We start from the raw sequence: 16,851 nt of genomic DNA, 5'->3' as shown, positions 1-16,851 counted from the left end.
GCCTGGAGAAGAGAAGGCTGCGTGGGGACCTCATAGCAGCCTTCCAGTTATCTGAAGGGGGCCTATAGGGATGCTGGGGAGGGACTCTTCATTAGGGACGGTAGTGATAGGACAATGGGTAAGGGGTTAAAACTTAAAGAGGGGAAGTTTAGGTTGGATATAAGGAAGAAGTTCTTTACTGTAAGGGTGGTGAGGCACTGGAATGGGTTGCCCAGGGAAGCTGTGAATGCTCCATCACTGGCTGTATTCAGGGCCAGGTTGGACAGAGCCTTGGGTGACACGGTTTAGTGTGAGGTGTCCCTGCCTCATGGCAGGGGGGTTGGAACTGGATGATCTTAAGGTCCTTTCCAACCCTAACTATTCTATGATTCTATATTAAACCCCTTCAAACTTACAACTTTATAGCATGTAGTGATAACTGGGTTTAAAGAGTGGTGTAGCAGTGCATCCACGAGGAGTTAATTAGACCTTTTTTCAAAGACAGAAATTTTTCCCTTGAGACTGGTGGGTACAAGAGGAAGATTTGCAGCAGCCACTGTCCACTTCTATGCTGGTTATTAACATCTAATCAGTGTATAAAAAGGACACGTTGGTTACATTCTCTTTGCGAACATTTGTCATAAAAATATTTCTATCAGGATGATCAGATGAATTATTTGAGGTGCCTGAGCTTTATGAGAGTGAAAGAAGCATTGTCTGCCTTCTTCCCTTCTCCCTAACCATTCACACATGAGAAAATTCTTGCCAGAATACTGCTGATGTGATCATTCTTGCTTGTGTAGAGAGATGGAGATTTATTTCTTCTGGCCCTTACTGCACAATCCTTGACTCATTTTCCTGTGCTGCTTTTTACCCAGACTGCTCTACAAATATTTATATATTCAGTAAGGTACAGCAGTTTGTAGTCCTTCCCTGATTCTATTATAATATGCCATATATACTGCTGTGAAAGTAAAAAAAAAACCAACACTCTTTTCCCAGGACTTGTTCCAGGCAAAGCTAGAAGTATTGCTATTGCTTTTGCATAGTCTTTGGAAGTGCCATTCAGGTGTCAGTGAGTTTAGGCATCTTTCTTTACTCAGCTTTTGCTGATTTAAAAAATTTATTCTTACCATGAAAATAAATCATTGAATAGCTAGGGCTGGAAAGAACCTTAAGCTCATCCAGTTCCAACCCCCTGCCATGGGCAGGGACATTTCCCACTAGGGCAGGTTGCTCCAAGCTCCATCCAACCTGGCCTTGAACACTTCCAGGGATGGAGAATTTGCCACTTCCTTGGGCAACCTCTGCCAGTGTCTCGCCACTCTCACAGTAAATTTCTTCCTTATACTCCTTATATATATTCCTTATATTCCTATATATATATTATGTATATTCCTTATATTCCTTATATATCCAGCAAAGAAGCTGTATTTTACTGCAGAGAATATTTTCCAGAGTTGCAAAGACTGAATTGCATTTTGTCAAGGTGGTAGCTGTATTGTCTAGTGTTGCAAGAAAACTCATTCAAAGGCATGAAGATGAACAAAATGTTAGTTACTCTTTTCTCTGTGGAGTCAAATGAAAACAGATTCCAGTGCTACCAGGTAAGCTTTTGAACAGGTTTCAGATTAGATCTTTCTGTACATCCCTAAATATTGCTCTTTTGAATTTCTTAATGTTCCCGTCAATTTTGAATGTTTGGTTTATTTTTTTATAGACAGTGAAAAAGCTAGCCAATACCTATTGTATATGAAACCAAAGTAGAATATTTCTGATAATTTTACTTCTGAGTTGATAAATTCTTTGATCTAAAATTGGAGTGAGCATTACCCTGTTCTCATTTTTCCACCTACACAGTTTTCAACCTGTGTATTGTGGTTGAAGGCAAATAAATAACTAGAATGTGTATTACAAGGGAAAGAACATAGGAAAAGCAGTTAATTATGGGCATTTCAGTCAACAGTTGCATTCTTCAAATAAAATAAGGAATATAAAAGATGCAAATGTATCAATGAAGAGCTCATGTGAATAGTGGACTCCATAAAATCAAATTATAAAACACTGTGTATTCTGAATCCTGGAATTCCCTTTGTGTAAGGGCTTTAATCTTATTGCTAAAATGAAGGAAAATGGGCTTTTTTACATTAAATAATTTTATGGCTTTATTCCTGAAGGATTTTGGACCATGGAAATGCTAGTTTTCTGTGATAGTTTGTCAGTTATTTTGGGGATTTGGTCCAATCCCACTCTTTGGAGTGCCATGGACAGAGGGTAAACACCTCATTTCACATTTTGTGCGGAAGTAGCAGAAAGTTACTGACTTCTGAAAGTCATCATATTCAATGACACCAAGAGATAGCAGGGGAGTGAAAAGGAATTTCATTATTGCTGCTTATTCAATTTTCAGTTCCCAAAGCTGATAGAGCAAGAATACTCTCAGGTATTTGGTGGTCAGACCATTAACCTATGTATGTGAGCCAGCACACCATACAGTTCTCATTTCCTAAACTGAACGAAGGAAAAGTCCTCAGCCCCCTTGCTCCCTCCTCCTACTTGCTGAGATTGCAGTCAGCTGGATTCTGGAGTCCTTGCCAGATTTGCATCCAGGAAGGTAGTGAGAAGTATATAATTAGCATTTATATCAAAAAGGCAGAGCATTGAGATTGGTACCAGTCACTTTCAAAGCCAGCAATGACAGCATGAACAGAAAGAATTTCATGTAGGACCTAACCAGACCGGTGGGTCTTAACATGTAAATTTTAGGGCATCACCAGCTAGTCAAGGAAAGGTGCTTCTGTCCTTAGTCGAAATTAGTAATGACTGTCAGCTGCAAAAGTTTTTGTCATGTGTTTTGGGCTTCAAAAACAGAAGTTAACTTTGGTAAAAGAAACTTAGGAAGTGTCAGTATTAGGTGTTTTTTTTAGTAACATCAAGCCACATCTTATTTTTATTCACCAGAATTGGAGAGACGTTCTGATTGGTTCTGGCAATATGTTTCTTCTATCCCAGACACCAGAGCATATCTATTGGAAATTATAGGGAAGTTCCAGGAGAAAAAGATGCTTTTAAGTTTCTGAAAAGCTTAGGTCAAATAGATTTCATTTTTTCTTTTTCCCAGGAAATTCCATTTTATACTTTAGAAATACATATGGTCAGCAAGATTTTAAGTAGTCAGAAGGTATGTTTCTGAGACCATGATATTTATGTGTTGAATATCTACTAGATAGGCTCTATGGCTATATAGTTTACTGTCTCTTAAACAATAATTAGAACAATTCTTTGGAATATGTTGCCCTTTTTCCGGTACTTAAATCTCTTCTTAAATCCTTGTATCAGTTTAGTAACTGGACATAGGGAGGGTTCCTGAGCAAGCTCCCGTTTTAATTTGAGATTTTAGATGTGGTGAGTTTGAGTATCCCTCAATTAAAAAGTGGTATCTTTATAGTCTAAAGCAGTGTGAACTGCTTGGTACATCCAACACTCAGAAATGTCAAGTACTCTGCTTCCAGATTAAGTCCAGTGATGCTGTAGCTGTGATTTGTGCAGGAGGAAATTGCTTGCATACTTTTTATAACTGTTTGCATTCAAGGATATGGGACTAAAGTGTATTTCATATGTGAATTATAGATGACACAAGGGATATAGTCCAGTTTAGCATCCGTGATTTTCTGTATCAAATAACAGTTGTAATTATGATGTCCCAAGATACACCACCACTTGGTAGTAATGCTTGGACAGACTCATTTTTGTGGTGAACAATCTAGACAAATATTTTCCATAAGTGATTTAGTACCAAGGCAGTTATGTTAATAGGCTGTTACTGACTGCTTACTTTTTGGGTCAGAAAATCTCTCTTATCCCTCTTGGGCATAAACGGTGAGAGTACAGGTAGCTTTCTGCTCTTCTATAACCAGCATAATTAAAGGCTTATTTCCTTAAATGACAGATAGCACTTGGATAGGGGGGAGGAGGGGAAAGTTCAGTAATATCTCCTGTGCAAACTGGTGAAATGCTAGTTAAAAAGCTTTAAATATTAATTGCTACCAGTGCCCTCAATGTTACCATTGTTTCTAGAATAAGCTATATTTATAGAAATAATAATAGCAATAATGACAGCTACTTTGCTTCATAATTCACTTAGGTTTTTCTGTAGTTGTAGAAAAAGTTTGTTCTACTATTTTGATGTAGATTTCCACATTGTAACTTGTGGTACACCTATTTCTGCAGTGTTACAAACATTTAACAGCTTCTTTGTAATAGTAGCCATTGTCAAGCATTTCACAGTGCTTCTGGATTATTTTGGTGCTTCTCTGCGGGTACAGAGAACTTAAAGATATTGTTTTTCTTTATTTCCCATTTTTAAGCCAAACTTTCCCCAAATCAAGCCCAATCATTAGTTTCTTTCCTAAATTCATGCAGTAACCTATTTTTGTATGAACTTGAGATCACACATGTAACTAATTTTGCTTTTCTCTTTTTGCTAAAATCCCGGTATCATACTGTTTGTGTGTAATCTGCAGAGGGCCACTGTCACTTCCAGGTTATTTTCCATGTTATTGTTTCTTGACAAGTTTTCTTTATTTCACATTTGATGTCTCCTTGCTATGTGTTGTATTTCCAGCTTCTGCATTTACTTCAGCTTTACTGATTGTAGACTATTCGCACTAATGATGTTGAAAATCCTCCAACTGAGGGTGATCCCAGCACACCCTGGCCCCAGGCAGGGTGTGGTCTCATGGCATTGACACATGGCCAAGTGCTCATAACAAGACCCACTGACAACCCCAGACAAAATAAAGTGATAAATCAGGTCCTCAGGTCCGGGGTCCATACAGGGGGTCCAGTCTGGAGCCAGCAGGCGATGAGGCTGAAGACATGGCTGCAGCCTGAGTCGAAGACATCCTTCCAGGGGGACAGGCACAACTGCACCATAGCCCAGCTTAGGTGTGGATGCCCAGACTAGCTCCTCGATGCCCAGATCTGTAGCTCCTGGGCTATATGCAGAAAGGGTGAGTGGAGGCCCCAAGTGGGGCTGCTCAGGGCCATTAAGGCTGGTTGCTGCCCCTCAGGGTGCTGGCTGAGCCTCCAGAGCTGAGGTGATCTATGAGGTTTGTAAGCATGTTCTCTCTTCTGTCTTCAGTGTGCTGAAGCATCCAGGACAATCAATTACAGAACTCTACAAAACCTTCCCAGTTTTACAAGTACTTTTATTTTTTCCATCCTCCATCTACTATTTTTATCTGGAGCATATTTCTCAACTGTTTCTCTAAAATACTGCACAGCTACTTGAAGTGTATGCAATAATATGGTGTGCATTAGAGTGGCATATTTTCCTTAGCTAATATTCATGTGTTTTGCAATGCCGTGCTTACTGCAGAAGTCAGGGTTAAAAACTGAGTTATACTGAATTTGTTGTTCTGTATTTTGAATATTTTTCTGTATTTAATAGATATCTTTCATCTTCAGACACTGTATTGATAGAAAATGGCTGAAGAAACAGAATGGAAAGGTTTCAAGTCACAGCTAAAACAAAACCAAAATAGTCACTTGTGAATCTAGAGGCTCCTTTTTATCTTGTCTATAGAATGCTATAGAATGTCTTTTTTGTGCCTGACTGTTTTTCCTTGTAGAAAGTCTTGTGACTTTGAAATCGGTAGTATGGAAGAATGTGTCCTGGTTTAAAACCAGTCAGGCAGCTCCTTCACTCACTCCCCCCCTTCTTGCCCTCCCCCTACTCCCAGAGGGACAGAGAGGAAAGAATGCAACTCCCACAGGTTGAGATAAGAACAGTTTAGTAACAAATCACTACTGCTACCACCAATGATAATAATGAAAGGAAATAACAAGGGAAGAAAATACAACACCTCACCACTAGCCAACCGATAACTCATCCCCCCAGCCTGACCAAGCATCGACGGATACCTCTTCCAACCCCACAGTCCCTAGCCCTTCCAGGTAACTCTCCGTTACATCCTGGGTATGACGTGCTGTGGTATGGAATACCTCTGGTTAGTTTGGGTCAGGTGTCCTGTCTCTGCTTCCTCCCAGCTTCCCCTCCTCCCTGGCAGAGCATGAGGCTCACAAAGTCCTTGGTCAGACTAAAACATCGGTGTTATCAGCTCTGTTCCCAGGCCGAAAATCAAACCACAGCACTGCACCAGCTACCAAGAAGGACAAAAATGACTGCTACTGCTGAACCCAGGACAGTGTCCACCCCTTATTCCATACCATTCATGTCATGCTCAGATCCCACATTTTCAATATACCATCGCTCTTACACATATATATATATATATATATATATATATACACATCCACCTACACACACAGAGGTCATTTCTTAGTGCATGGACCAATCCCTGTAAACCTGCTGAGTCCATTTGGTCCATGATGTCAGGCTCCATCTCTTGTAACAGTCTTTTAGAGCAGGAGAGGCTGTGTGTAGTGTTAACACTCGTGAATAACCTGGGCGTCCATTGTTATGTCCACCCCTTGAGCATGAGTCCATCTCTATGTTGCATCTCTGCTCTGTTGGCCTTAAGTGGCATGGGTCCACCAGGCTCAAAATAATTCACTGTCCCCTTCAGCAGTTTCTGCAGCTTGTTGCTGGGGACTCCACACAGCTGCCTTCCATCTCCGACACTTCCAAAGCACTGGAGGGGCCCAGTGGATTAGATACTTGCCCATACTGTCCCACACACCCTGCCACTCATGACTGTCCAGACTTGGGGAAAACCTCTTGGTCCTCCTATATCGTCGTCTAACCCCAGACAAGACCCAAACCTGACTCTGCTTAACTTTTGAGATCAGACAAAATGGTTGTGGGTAGAACACAGTCTGTGTGTGTGCCAACATGCTGATCCCCATCACAATCAGCAGGCAGGTCCCAAGGATGCCCAAAGGCCATTCAAAACCTTCAGAACTCTCAGACGATGCTGCTGTACTTGTCACTGGGGCTGGTGTAGCCGCTGTGCTTGCCGGCTCTCCCACCGCCAGCTTCTCTTTTCCTGAGTCCAGCTCTTCCTCCTCTGCCTTGCTGGGAAATGCTGCGTGGTCTCCTGCATCCTCCTGGGGCTCGGCGGGCGGCTGCCGGGGAATGCTCTCGGCCCTCGTGGGGTTGGGCTCGGCCGCGGGGCTCGGCTCCTCCGCGGGGCTCGGCTCCTCCGCGGGGCTCGGCTCCTCCGCCGCCTTCTCCCGCTGCTCGGCAGCCGCCTCCTTCTTCTCCTCGACCGCCCCGACCTCCTCCACCCGCAGCCGTCCCCTCGCGGCCTCCGGCCCCGCTCCCGCCGCCGCTTGGTCCCCGGGGCCGCATTCCCGGGCCGGTTCGGCTGCCGCCGGCTCCCGGGGCCGCTCCCCCTCGGGTCCCCGCAGCCTCACGAAGATGGAGAGTAGGGTGAGGGCCAGGACGGTGAAGAGCAGCCGGACGGCCAGGTAGAAGTCCACGGCCACGTCCGTCGCGCCCTGCTGCTGGAGCCCGCCCGTATTACAAGCCATTGCCATAAAGCACAGTGAGACAAGAACCTTAGCCCAAGCCCCACACTTGATAACACTAACACAGCAAATACCGGCTCTAAGTAATGTACTGCGTTCTGAAACTGTGAGATCAAGAGGAACAACTCTTGAGAACCAGTAAATCCGCGTTGTGACGAGTGACTATTAATCCGGTCGGATCTGTCGTTATCTCAGGGCCCTGTGCCCTACGTTAGGCACCAAAAAAGAGCTGTTGTGGTTTAAAACCAGTCAGGCAGCTCATTCACTCACTTCCCCCCCATTCTTGACCTCCCCCTACTCCCAGAGGGACAGAGAGGAGAATCAAAAATAATGCAACTCCCACGGGTTGAGATAAGAACAGTTTAGTAACTTAAGGTATAACACAAATCACTACTGCTACCACCAATGATAATAATGATAAAGGAAATAACAAGGGAAGAGACTACATCACCTCACCACCAGCCAACCGATAACTCGCCCCCCCCCAAGCCTGACCAAGCACTGACCGATACCTCATCCAACCCTGCAGTCCCATGCCCAGTTACATCCTGGGCATGACATGCTGTGGTATGGAATACTTCTTTGGTCAGTTTGGGTCAGGTGTCCTGTCTCTGCTTCCTCCCGGCTTCCCCTCCTCCCTGGCAGAGCATGAGTCTCACAAAGTCCTTGGTCAGACTAAAACATCAGTGTTATCAGCTCTGTTCCCAGGCCGAAAGTCAAAACACAGCACTGCACCAGCTACCAAGGACAAAAGTGACTGCTACTGCTGAACCCAGGACAGGATGTCAGTGGATTATTTACAGATCCTCTAGTCTAGTGCATAGAAACTTCTTCAGATCTATTAAGAAAGAATATGATAAGCCTCCCCCTCTAACAAAAACTTTTAATTTCCTATACTTTCCTCAAACTGCCATGAAAGACTTTCCCTCTTCTTAGACTCAGGAAATCACTTGCCGCTTGTATTGGTTACAGATGGAAAACTGTTTTTTCCATGATGGCAAGGTAGGAAGAAATTTGTATAGGAAGATCTCCAACTGGTTTCATTGGCTGGTTTCTGGAGAAAAAAAAATGCATGCTTCAGTAAAGAGCATCAAGAGAAAATTTGGGGACATGTATTTTCTGCAACTGAATTGGATGGAAATTACTGTTTATAATAGCTTGACAGTTAAAATTCTGCTGAAGATGATGTTGCTCTTTGTTTCTCTTAGCACTCAGTAATCTGCATAGTTCACTTGTTGCATAAAAAAGTGGCTATTAAGCTGCTCATGTTTGGACTTGGGTTTCCATCTGTTTAGGATCAGAATAGCTATACTGACTGAAATGAGACTTTCGTCTAGCACAGTATCATAGAATTACAGACTGGTTTGTTTTGGAAGGCACCTTAAGGCTCATCCAGTTCCAACCCCCTGCCATGGGCAGGGACACCTTCCACTAGAGAAGGTTGCTCCAAGCCCTGTCCAGGTTGGCCCTGAACACTACCAGGGATGGGGCGGCCACAGCTCTGATAGCCTCTCTGATAGTTACCAGTAGCTGGTGTTAAGAACCTTTATTCTTCTGTGCTACTACACTTCTCTAGATTGTTTTGGGACTACCTGAGCCAAACACAGGGGTTTCATTTGAGTTGTCATGTTTGGTGTCCACGTACAGAATTAATCTAACTTATTAGTTAATGCATTTCAAAAAGATAGTGTATTTTTCTATATATGTTCAAGGCGTACAGAAAAAGTGCTTTTTCATTCTTTTAAATTAGCTTTCTGATAACTTCTTGGGTGTGTTCTTCTTATGAGAAACAATGAGTATTCGTTGTATAAGCCATTCATGACTTTATAGACTTGCATTCCCTACATTTCAGTCACCTCTTTATAAACTGAAGTTTTTGACACCCCCCACCCCCCAGTCTTTGTCATGTGTATCTTTGCTTATTCCACTCACTCTGTGACCTATTTTATTTTAGAGAGGGTAACCAGATATACAAAGTGTGCAAAATGTTGAGATACACAATGTATTTTTATGACAGAATGACATTTTCTGTGTAATTTTCAGTTCCTTTCCTATTAATTCCAGTATTCCTGTTGCTTTTTTAACTGCTATAGAGATTTCAAATGATTTTTAGAGGGAATGGAGAAACCTTTACAGCTCCTTTCTTGCGCTAATTTTGGACTCAGCACCATCTATCTAGAGTCAGCATTAGTTTTCCCCAGGTGTTAAGTTTGTACATCTTGTTGTAGAAATTAAATTGATTTTTGATGATCCATTTGCTTCAATATATGTGATATTTCCAGATGTTACTGACTTAAAGAAACGAAGTTGAATCATGAAGCATGGTTTTTCTTTTCAAATAAAGTACCAATCTTTTCCAGTGTATTAAACTAATTTCTATTAATTTGCTCTATACAGAAAAAGGCTACTACTAGCCTGTAGATCTCAGAAGCTTGCTTACAGCCTTTTAAGGAGATTGAGGAATCTTCTGTCGTTTAATTCTTCTTTTACTGAGGTTGATCTAAGCAATTAATAACTCAGTAATTTTACATTCCAGTTCATATGGAACTCTTGACTCAGGAACAGACGCTTTTTAACAGATGAGTTTTTGCTAAAATCTTTTCTTTTTGATATTTTGGTTTGAAACCAGTCTTGAAAAGCATTCCTAACAGAGAATGGTAACATCTGTTGCATGGTGAACAGCTGTGAAATACTTCCTTTGTAATTCCTGTTGTGTTTCTGTCTGTCCTGAATTCTACACAGAATCATAGAAGCATTAGTTAGCCATCTCCTCCAGCTCAAAACAAGATTGTTGTCAGAGCTAGATTCACTCAGTCATGATTTTGTTTGGATGAGCCTTGATACCTCTGGGGATGGAGATTCCCCATAACCTCTGGCAACCTGTTATTAGTGAAAAGTTCTGATTTCCAATCTATATCTGCTTAGCACACCACTTAGTTATTGCCCTCACTGATTTTCTGGTAGTCTTCCTTTATTTCTAATTTATTTCTTAAGCATGTTGCTCATTAAAAGCTGATTTTTATATTGTGTTATTCTGGTTTTAAAATTTTGTGGTGGTTATCCTCTCTTAACTTCCCTAATTTGACCAGATTTCCAGTTTTTGTAATGGTTTTCTTCATGTGGTAGCTTTGGGGTAGCTTTAAAGTCTTTTGGGGTATAAGGTATTTGTTGAGTGCTAATGAGGTATCTGATACTTGCTCTTGAGTAACCTGAGTATGCGATGATCACTAACACAAAATGTTTCTTTTGCAGTTAGGTATTAAACAGGGTATTTTTCTTCATTTAGGATTAAACTCAAGAGCGGCTTTTCACATGCGAGTTCTTCAAGGAATGGCTGTGTTGCATGATTGGGTCTCTTATAGCAAATTAAATATTAGGGTCAAATCCAGACTAAAAGGGAACAACTTGAAAATCCTTGTTGCTGTGTTTTCTGCTACCATGGTCCCTTAACTCTTACCTTTTTTGTGCTTTCTGTTGTCTTGCCTTTTAAGTGGTGTATTCCTGCTTTTTTTAATATCTCCCTTAAAAATGTGTCTGATATATCAGTAATAGATCTTTGTTAGAATATTGAAGAGGTTTTGGTGGACTACAGGGCCTTTTATGAGGAAGGGGTGGGAATACATGGCTTCTCTGACTTCAGAGTTCTCTGCACTGAGTTTACTGTAAGATGTTGAAATGCTCTATTTTATCTTGTGTTAATAAAGCTTCATTGCAGGTGGGAAGGTGTGATGGTAACATTCAAGTGTAACTTTCAAGTAGCTTTGTCTCTAATGCTACAGGACTCCCCTGTTGTTTTAGATTTGCTGTACACATAGGTTTAAGATGAGAAAGACAACTGTTAAGAGACATTTTTGTTCTGGTAGCTAGTTAAAAGCAAAGTGTATTGAGCTACAGCTTTTGATGTTATGGATGAATTAGTTTTGAATCACCGTACTCTTTCACATTTGTAAATATTTGCACTGAAAGAAATATACTGACCTAAAGAAAAATAATAATTTGTTTGCTGCCATCTCTGTGTTCCCCAGAACACCTAAGTTAGAAAAGTTAGGTTTCATACCTTGATTATGAATCCTAAACCTTTTGCCAATTCACATCTGCTGCATCTTGTGTTGTTTTGACTGTGTTCTCAGCTATGTTATATATTGGCTTATGTCTTCCATTTGTTTCCCTGTCTCTGTACCATTGCCATTTCCCTCTTTCACTGTGGTCAGTTTTCCCACCATATTTGCAAGTGACCAGTATAAAGATTGGTTGGTTTGTTTATATTTCCCTCCCCCGCACACCCCTGGCTTTCAGAGGTTTGAAATTGAAATAGCTTTTAGGGAGTCCTTTAATCTTGCACAGAATGTGGGACAAATACTCCCAGATTATGGCCCTAGCATAAGAAAGGATGCCTCAGCTCCTTCCAAATAGCAATGCTACCCATTTAGGGAATAGGACAACACCTTTATGTCCCATCACTCAAGTGGAACACTTGGATCCCAGCTGAACTGAGAAAAGAGGGACAGAGTTTCAGATACTGAGCTGTTGGGTCACATCCTGCTGTAAAGGAAGAGAAAATTTGTCTTGGATGAGATCAGAAAGGAAATCTTTCACCTTTGCTTCATTCTTACTTAACTAACGTTTGCACTGAAATAAATATATATATGGTCCAAATAAAGAAAATTCAAAGCTTAACCATTGAAAATGATGGTGTCTTGCAGTATCAGTGATGGAAAAAGTACTGTTTGTTTTCATAGAAATCACAATTTATACAATGCAATTTTGTAATTATTGTTTGCACTTTCTCTGTCCGGATGATAAATATGGCCACATTGTTGACTCAGTTCTTTTTTTCCTTCTGTTTTGAATGAACACGACTTTAAAGCTGTATTAAAAAAAAAGTTATAGTCTCCTTAATATCGCTTTTTTTCTCTCTCAACACAAATGTAAAAAAGGTATGTGTTACACAGGCTTATTTTTTTCTGTACCATTTAAAGTTTTCTCCTCCCCAACTCAGACTCCCATTCTTGTTGCTAATGAATGTATCATCTGAAAATAGGTATGTTCACCATTCTATAATATTTTGTATCTTTCTAGATTGGAGGCCAGTGTAATTGTAAGAGACATGTGACTGGCAGACAATGCAATCAGTGCCAGGAAGGATTCTACAATCTACAACAGGCAAACCCTGATGGCTGCAGTCCCTGTAACTGTAATACCTCTGGGACAGTCAATGGAGATATTACCTGTCACCAAAATTCAGGCCAGTGCAAGTGCAAAGCAAATGTTATTGGTATGTGCAGTGCAAGAGCTTGGAGCCATTTTTCTTGTTTTCTCTGCAAATAAACCACTTGATTTCTAAATGAAAAGTACAGTAAACTTCTTTGCTGAAGGCAGATTATAAAAATGAATGAAATTAACTGTTGAAAAATTACTAATTTAATAATTCTATCAAAGTACAGCTTGAAGCTTAGTTTAATCAACCCTTTAGAAGTTTCTTTATGGCACAGCTACATTAGCTTACATAGCTCCATACTAATAAGTCACAGAAATAATGTAATTTGCTTACTGCATAGATGTTTCTTTTAGGAAATTAACACTTTTTTTCCAAATGATTCATACTTAATGAGTTCTAAGCAAATCGTTTCCATGCTCATTTTCTTAATAGACCAAAATAAATGGATTTTTTTTTTCCCCCTCAAAATATTCTGTGCTACAGGGTCCTTTGTGATAAATCTATCAATTTTTTTTTCTATTATATTTCTTTGAACTGTTCCTATGAAATGCAAACTAAGTCAACATAATTCCACAAATCATGTACATAGCCTGGGTTAGTTATCAAGGGCCACATAATTTTAATTTTGTAATTCAATGCCAATCTGATTATAATAAAATGCTACCTTCTCTGTTATTTATCATTTTTTTTTTTCACAAGACGGGCTTTTTTGTTTGTTACTCCCACAGGTATTTTTCAGAAATTAGATTTGATTATAGCAATTTATTACTTCCAGCATATTTGAGGGGAGCCACAGCCACATAAGGACAAAATTTATCAAGTGCCCAAAATACACAGTATATATAATACACTTTGAAATGTTGATGTATGGGAATATTATGCAAGGAGAATTTCCTGATAAAGTGAGCCTTGCGTGGTAACTGTGCATGTCTCAGACTATACATGCCTCAAAAAAATAGATCTTATTTTGCTTTGTTATTAACACAGTTAGTAATCTATTTTTTCTTGGGCCAAGCAGGCTTGTGGGTTGTATTAACAGTGTTTAAGTACATCTTAATTTATAACTCACTGACTTGCATTGACTTATTTGTAATATTGTTTCTTCCTTCTTCTGATTTCTAAAAGCAAATGCAAAATAACTCTAAACAGACATAAGCCTGAATAGTTTCTGTCCTCTTTCGCATGGAATGCCAAGTGCCTATGCTTTTCATACATTAAAAGTGTGCTAAGAGTAAAAAATAGCCTCCATGTGTCTTAAACGCACTCTCTGCATTCAATAAAAAGGACTTCAGAGCATTCTTATTTGGATATTCTTTGTCCCCATTTCATGTTTGCGTCTGTGAAAACCTTTCTTGACTCAGTGGAAGTTTGATTTACAAGAAATTAACAATCTGGTTCTCATCTATTTGATTGTCTACATGTAATTTTAAATATTTTCTACCTTTGAAAACAATCAGAATTATTTTTATTTCCACTGAAATAGTAATAAAAAGTATAAATCTATGCTTTCTGCAAATTTATCTGTCACTGTGGTGGAGGCTGTAGTTATGCAAGTGTTCGTTCGCAGGATAAAGACCTAATTCATTCCAGGCTACATTCTCTCTAGTTTTCTAAACCACTCGTAAACAAGCTTCTGTATATTGGAATGTGTGCCGCAAACTTAAATAAAAACCTTTCCTCTTTGGATTTCTAAATTGTTTTTTTTAGAGCAATCTGTCTATTGCCATTTTATCTATTTAAACACACACAATAACAGGAAAATGCAACTATGGAGTGCAGTGTTATGAAACTTGAACTGTTAAGAGTTAACACAACTGTTAAATCTTACTAATGATTCTATCACCAGTAAAATACATTAGCACCAATAATTTTGTTAAAGTAGGTCATTCATCTAGAATAAAAAGGTAGAAGAATGTGAATTAAATGCCAAGCGTGCTAACTCCCCTGTACTTGTTAACATTGAATGTGATGCCCTGTAGGCCTTCCTCCATATCGTTAGGAATAGATTACCTGTCAGGAATATGTATGGCATATTCAAATAAGCACTGCGCATATTTTTAAAACTGATATGATATGAATCCATGTAGACCAATTTTAATAGTTCAAAATGAGTCATAATTCTTGTTAACAATACAGTTATTTTTAAAATTTGCAGCAATAGTGGTCCTTTTTTATTTTCCTTATTGAAATTAAATGATATGCCTTAGGTGAGTCATTCATCACTGTTAAGGAACTTGTCTTCTGTTGGAGTTTTTTGAGGTTTTATCCATATATATAATGCATTTCCTACCATTTTTAGTTTTATTTTTTGACATACAAGTTGCCAGATGTATTCTTGTATGGTTTTGTATTTTTTCAAATAGTAGCAATGCTTTGGTAGAACATTGTATTTGTATTTTTCTGTATGCAACAATTAAGTGATGGCTTCATAGTGAAGGATTTTCCCATTACAAGGGAAAATACATAGCTGTGAATTTGCATGCTTCTTGTAACAATCTGGTTTGCTTTCTTGTAATGTACGCTTTATAAACTAAAACACAAATGCCATCACTTGGGGCAGGGATTAGGCAAGTGATAACTTTGAAAGCAAAGCTAATAAAACTACAGGATGAAGCATGATGAAAACAGTTTAGATTTTAATGTGCTGCGGGAGTTAGCTAAATCATATGTTTAGATAAAAATATTTAATTTTAGATTATGGAAAACATTTTCTGCTTTCAGGATGGGCTAACAATGAACACTAACATAAGTGTAATCAATATTAAAACTGGACTTCATTGTTAAGTAAATCATTCATTGTAATTAGTCTAACTTGTGTTGTCCTGGAGTGTATTTAATGTTTTTAATGTAGCATATAAATCTATTATCTGTGCAGATTGAGAGCCTGGTACAATTCCCTGTGTATTGCATTGCTATGGTATAGGGTGAATACTTCACATAAGCATTGATCGTGCAACAGGCGCTGTTCTGGGAGACAAAGAGATTAGTTATGGTTTGTCTTAGAAGTGTTACAAATAATTTCTTGCAGGAGTATCTTAAATTGTATTGAGAAGGTGGCAGAAAAGCATCTCTTCTGAACCAAATTAGAAAAGTAAACAGATTTTGGGGCTGTCACTGTTGCACAATTGATTTGTACAGCCCTGTCATTCCTGTTAATTATGCTGGGGAAGAGTATGAAGACTTTTCTTTATCTTATTTTTCCCAAATGAAAGTATACTTATCCCTTTTTAAAAAATGGAAATTAATAGCTTTTCAGTTTTTTTTCGTATTAATGCTTTTTCTCTTTCCAGGTCTCAGGTGTGATAGTTGTAACTTTGGATTTAAAGCTCTCAGATATTCTAATGAAGATGGATGTGAGCTTTGTTGGTGCAACAGCCACGGCTCAGTGAACCAATTCTGCAACCCTGTCTCTGGGCAGTGCAATTGTAAAGAACGAGTGAAAGGACTTCACTGTGACACCTGCATGGACAACTTCTATGGGCTGGATGTAACTGGTTGTAAGGCTTGTGAATGTAATGTTGCAGGGTCATTTTCTGGAGCCGTGTGCGATGCAAAGACAGGACAATGTGCATGTAAACCAAATATTGGAGGAAGGCAGTGCAATGAATGCCTTGATGGCTACTACAAAGTACAGGAAAATGATTCCTTTATTTGTCTGCCGTGTAACTGTGATAAGGCAGGTACAGTAATTGGCTCTCTGCTTTGTGACAAATCAACAGGACAGTGTCCTTGCAAAGCTGGTGTAACTGGCCTTCAGTGCAGTCAGTGCATGCTTCATATGTACAACCTCAGCATGAGCAACCTCCTTGGCTGCCAGCGTTGTGACTGTGATGCTCTGGGCACATTGGCAGGAACAGTTTGTGACCACATTTCTGGACAGTGTGCCTGTTTGCCTCAGCATCAAGGGAGAAGATGTAATGAGTGTAAACCAGGTAAGGAAATTAGAAGACAATCTACTTGATGTAGTAAGTTTTACTGTCTTGGATATCATGATAGTCCCTAGATTTTTTAATATGTGTTTTGACAGCTTCATGTTTGACATGTCTCTGACTTATGTTATTAATTATTTTTCCATTTATTTCTAACTGAGCGAGAAGGAATTACTAATGTTCTGATAGCCATCAGGTATTTATTCTGTTCCCAGGGGTTGTATAATCTGT

At 39.5% G+C, this 16,851-nt stretch overlaps 1 protein-coding gene across 4 annotated transcripts in view; it reads left to right on the top strand.

Annotated features, from left to right (window-relative positions):
* USH2A (usherin) overlaps positions 1-16,851 on the top strand; it is a 372,227-nt gene that overhangs the window by 51,855 nt on the left and 303,521 nt on the right. For all 4 annotated transcript variants that reach the window (XM_062605800.1, XM_062605798.1, XM_062605802.1 and 1 more), the window contains exons 12-13: positions 12,553-12,748; positions 15,982-16,623. In XM_062605800.1, coding sequence (XP_062461784.1) covers positions 12,553-12,748; positions 15,982-16,623 — 838 coding nt within the window. The remainder of the gene's footprint in view (positions 1-12,552; positions 12,749-15,981; positions 16,624-16,851) is intronic.

The sequence above is a fragment of the Pezoporus occidentalis genome, unplaced genomic scaffold (genome assembly GCF_034315485.1).
Source record: "Pezoporus occidentalis ecotype Australia unplaced genomic scaffold, CSIRO_AGI_Poc_V1 ctg93, whole genome shotgun sequence".
NCBI classification, from domain to species: domain Eukaryota; kingdom Metazoa; phylum Chordata; class Aves; order Psittaciformes; family Psittacidae; genus Pezoporus; species Pezoporus occidentalis.
The sequence above is the reverse complement of the archived record's forward strand: the minus strand, read 5'-3'. Positions and strand labels throughout refer to the sequence as shown.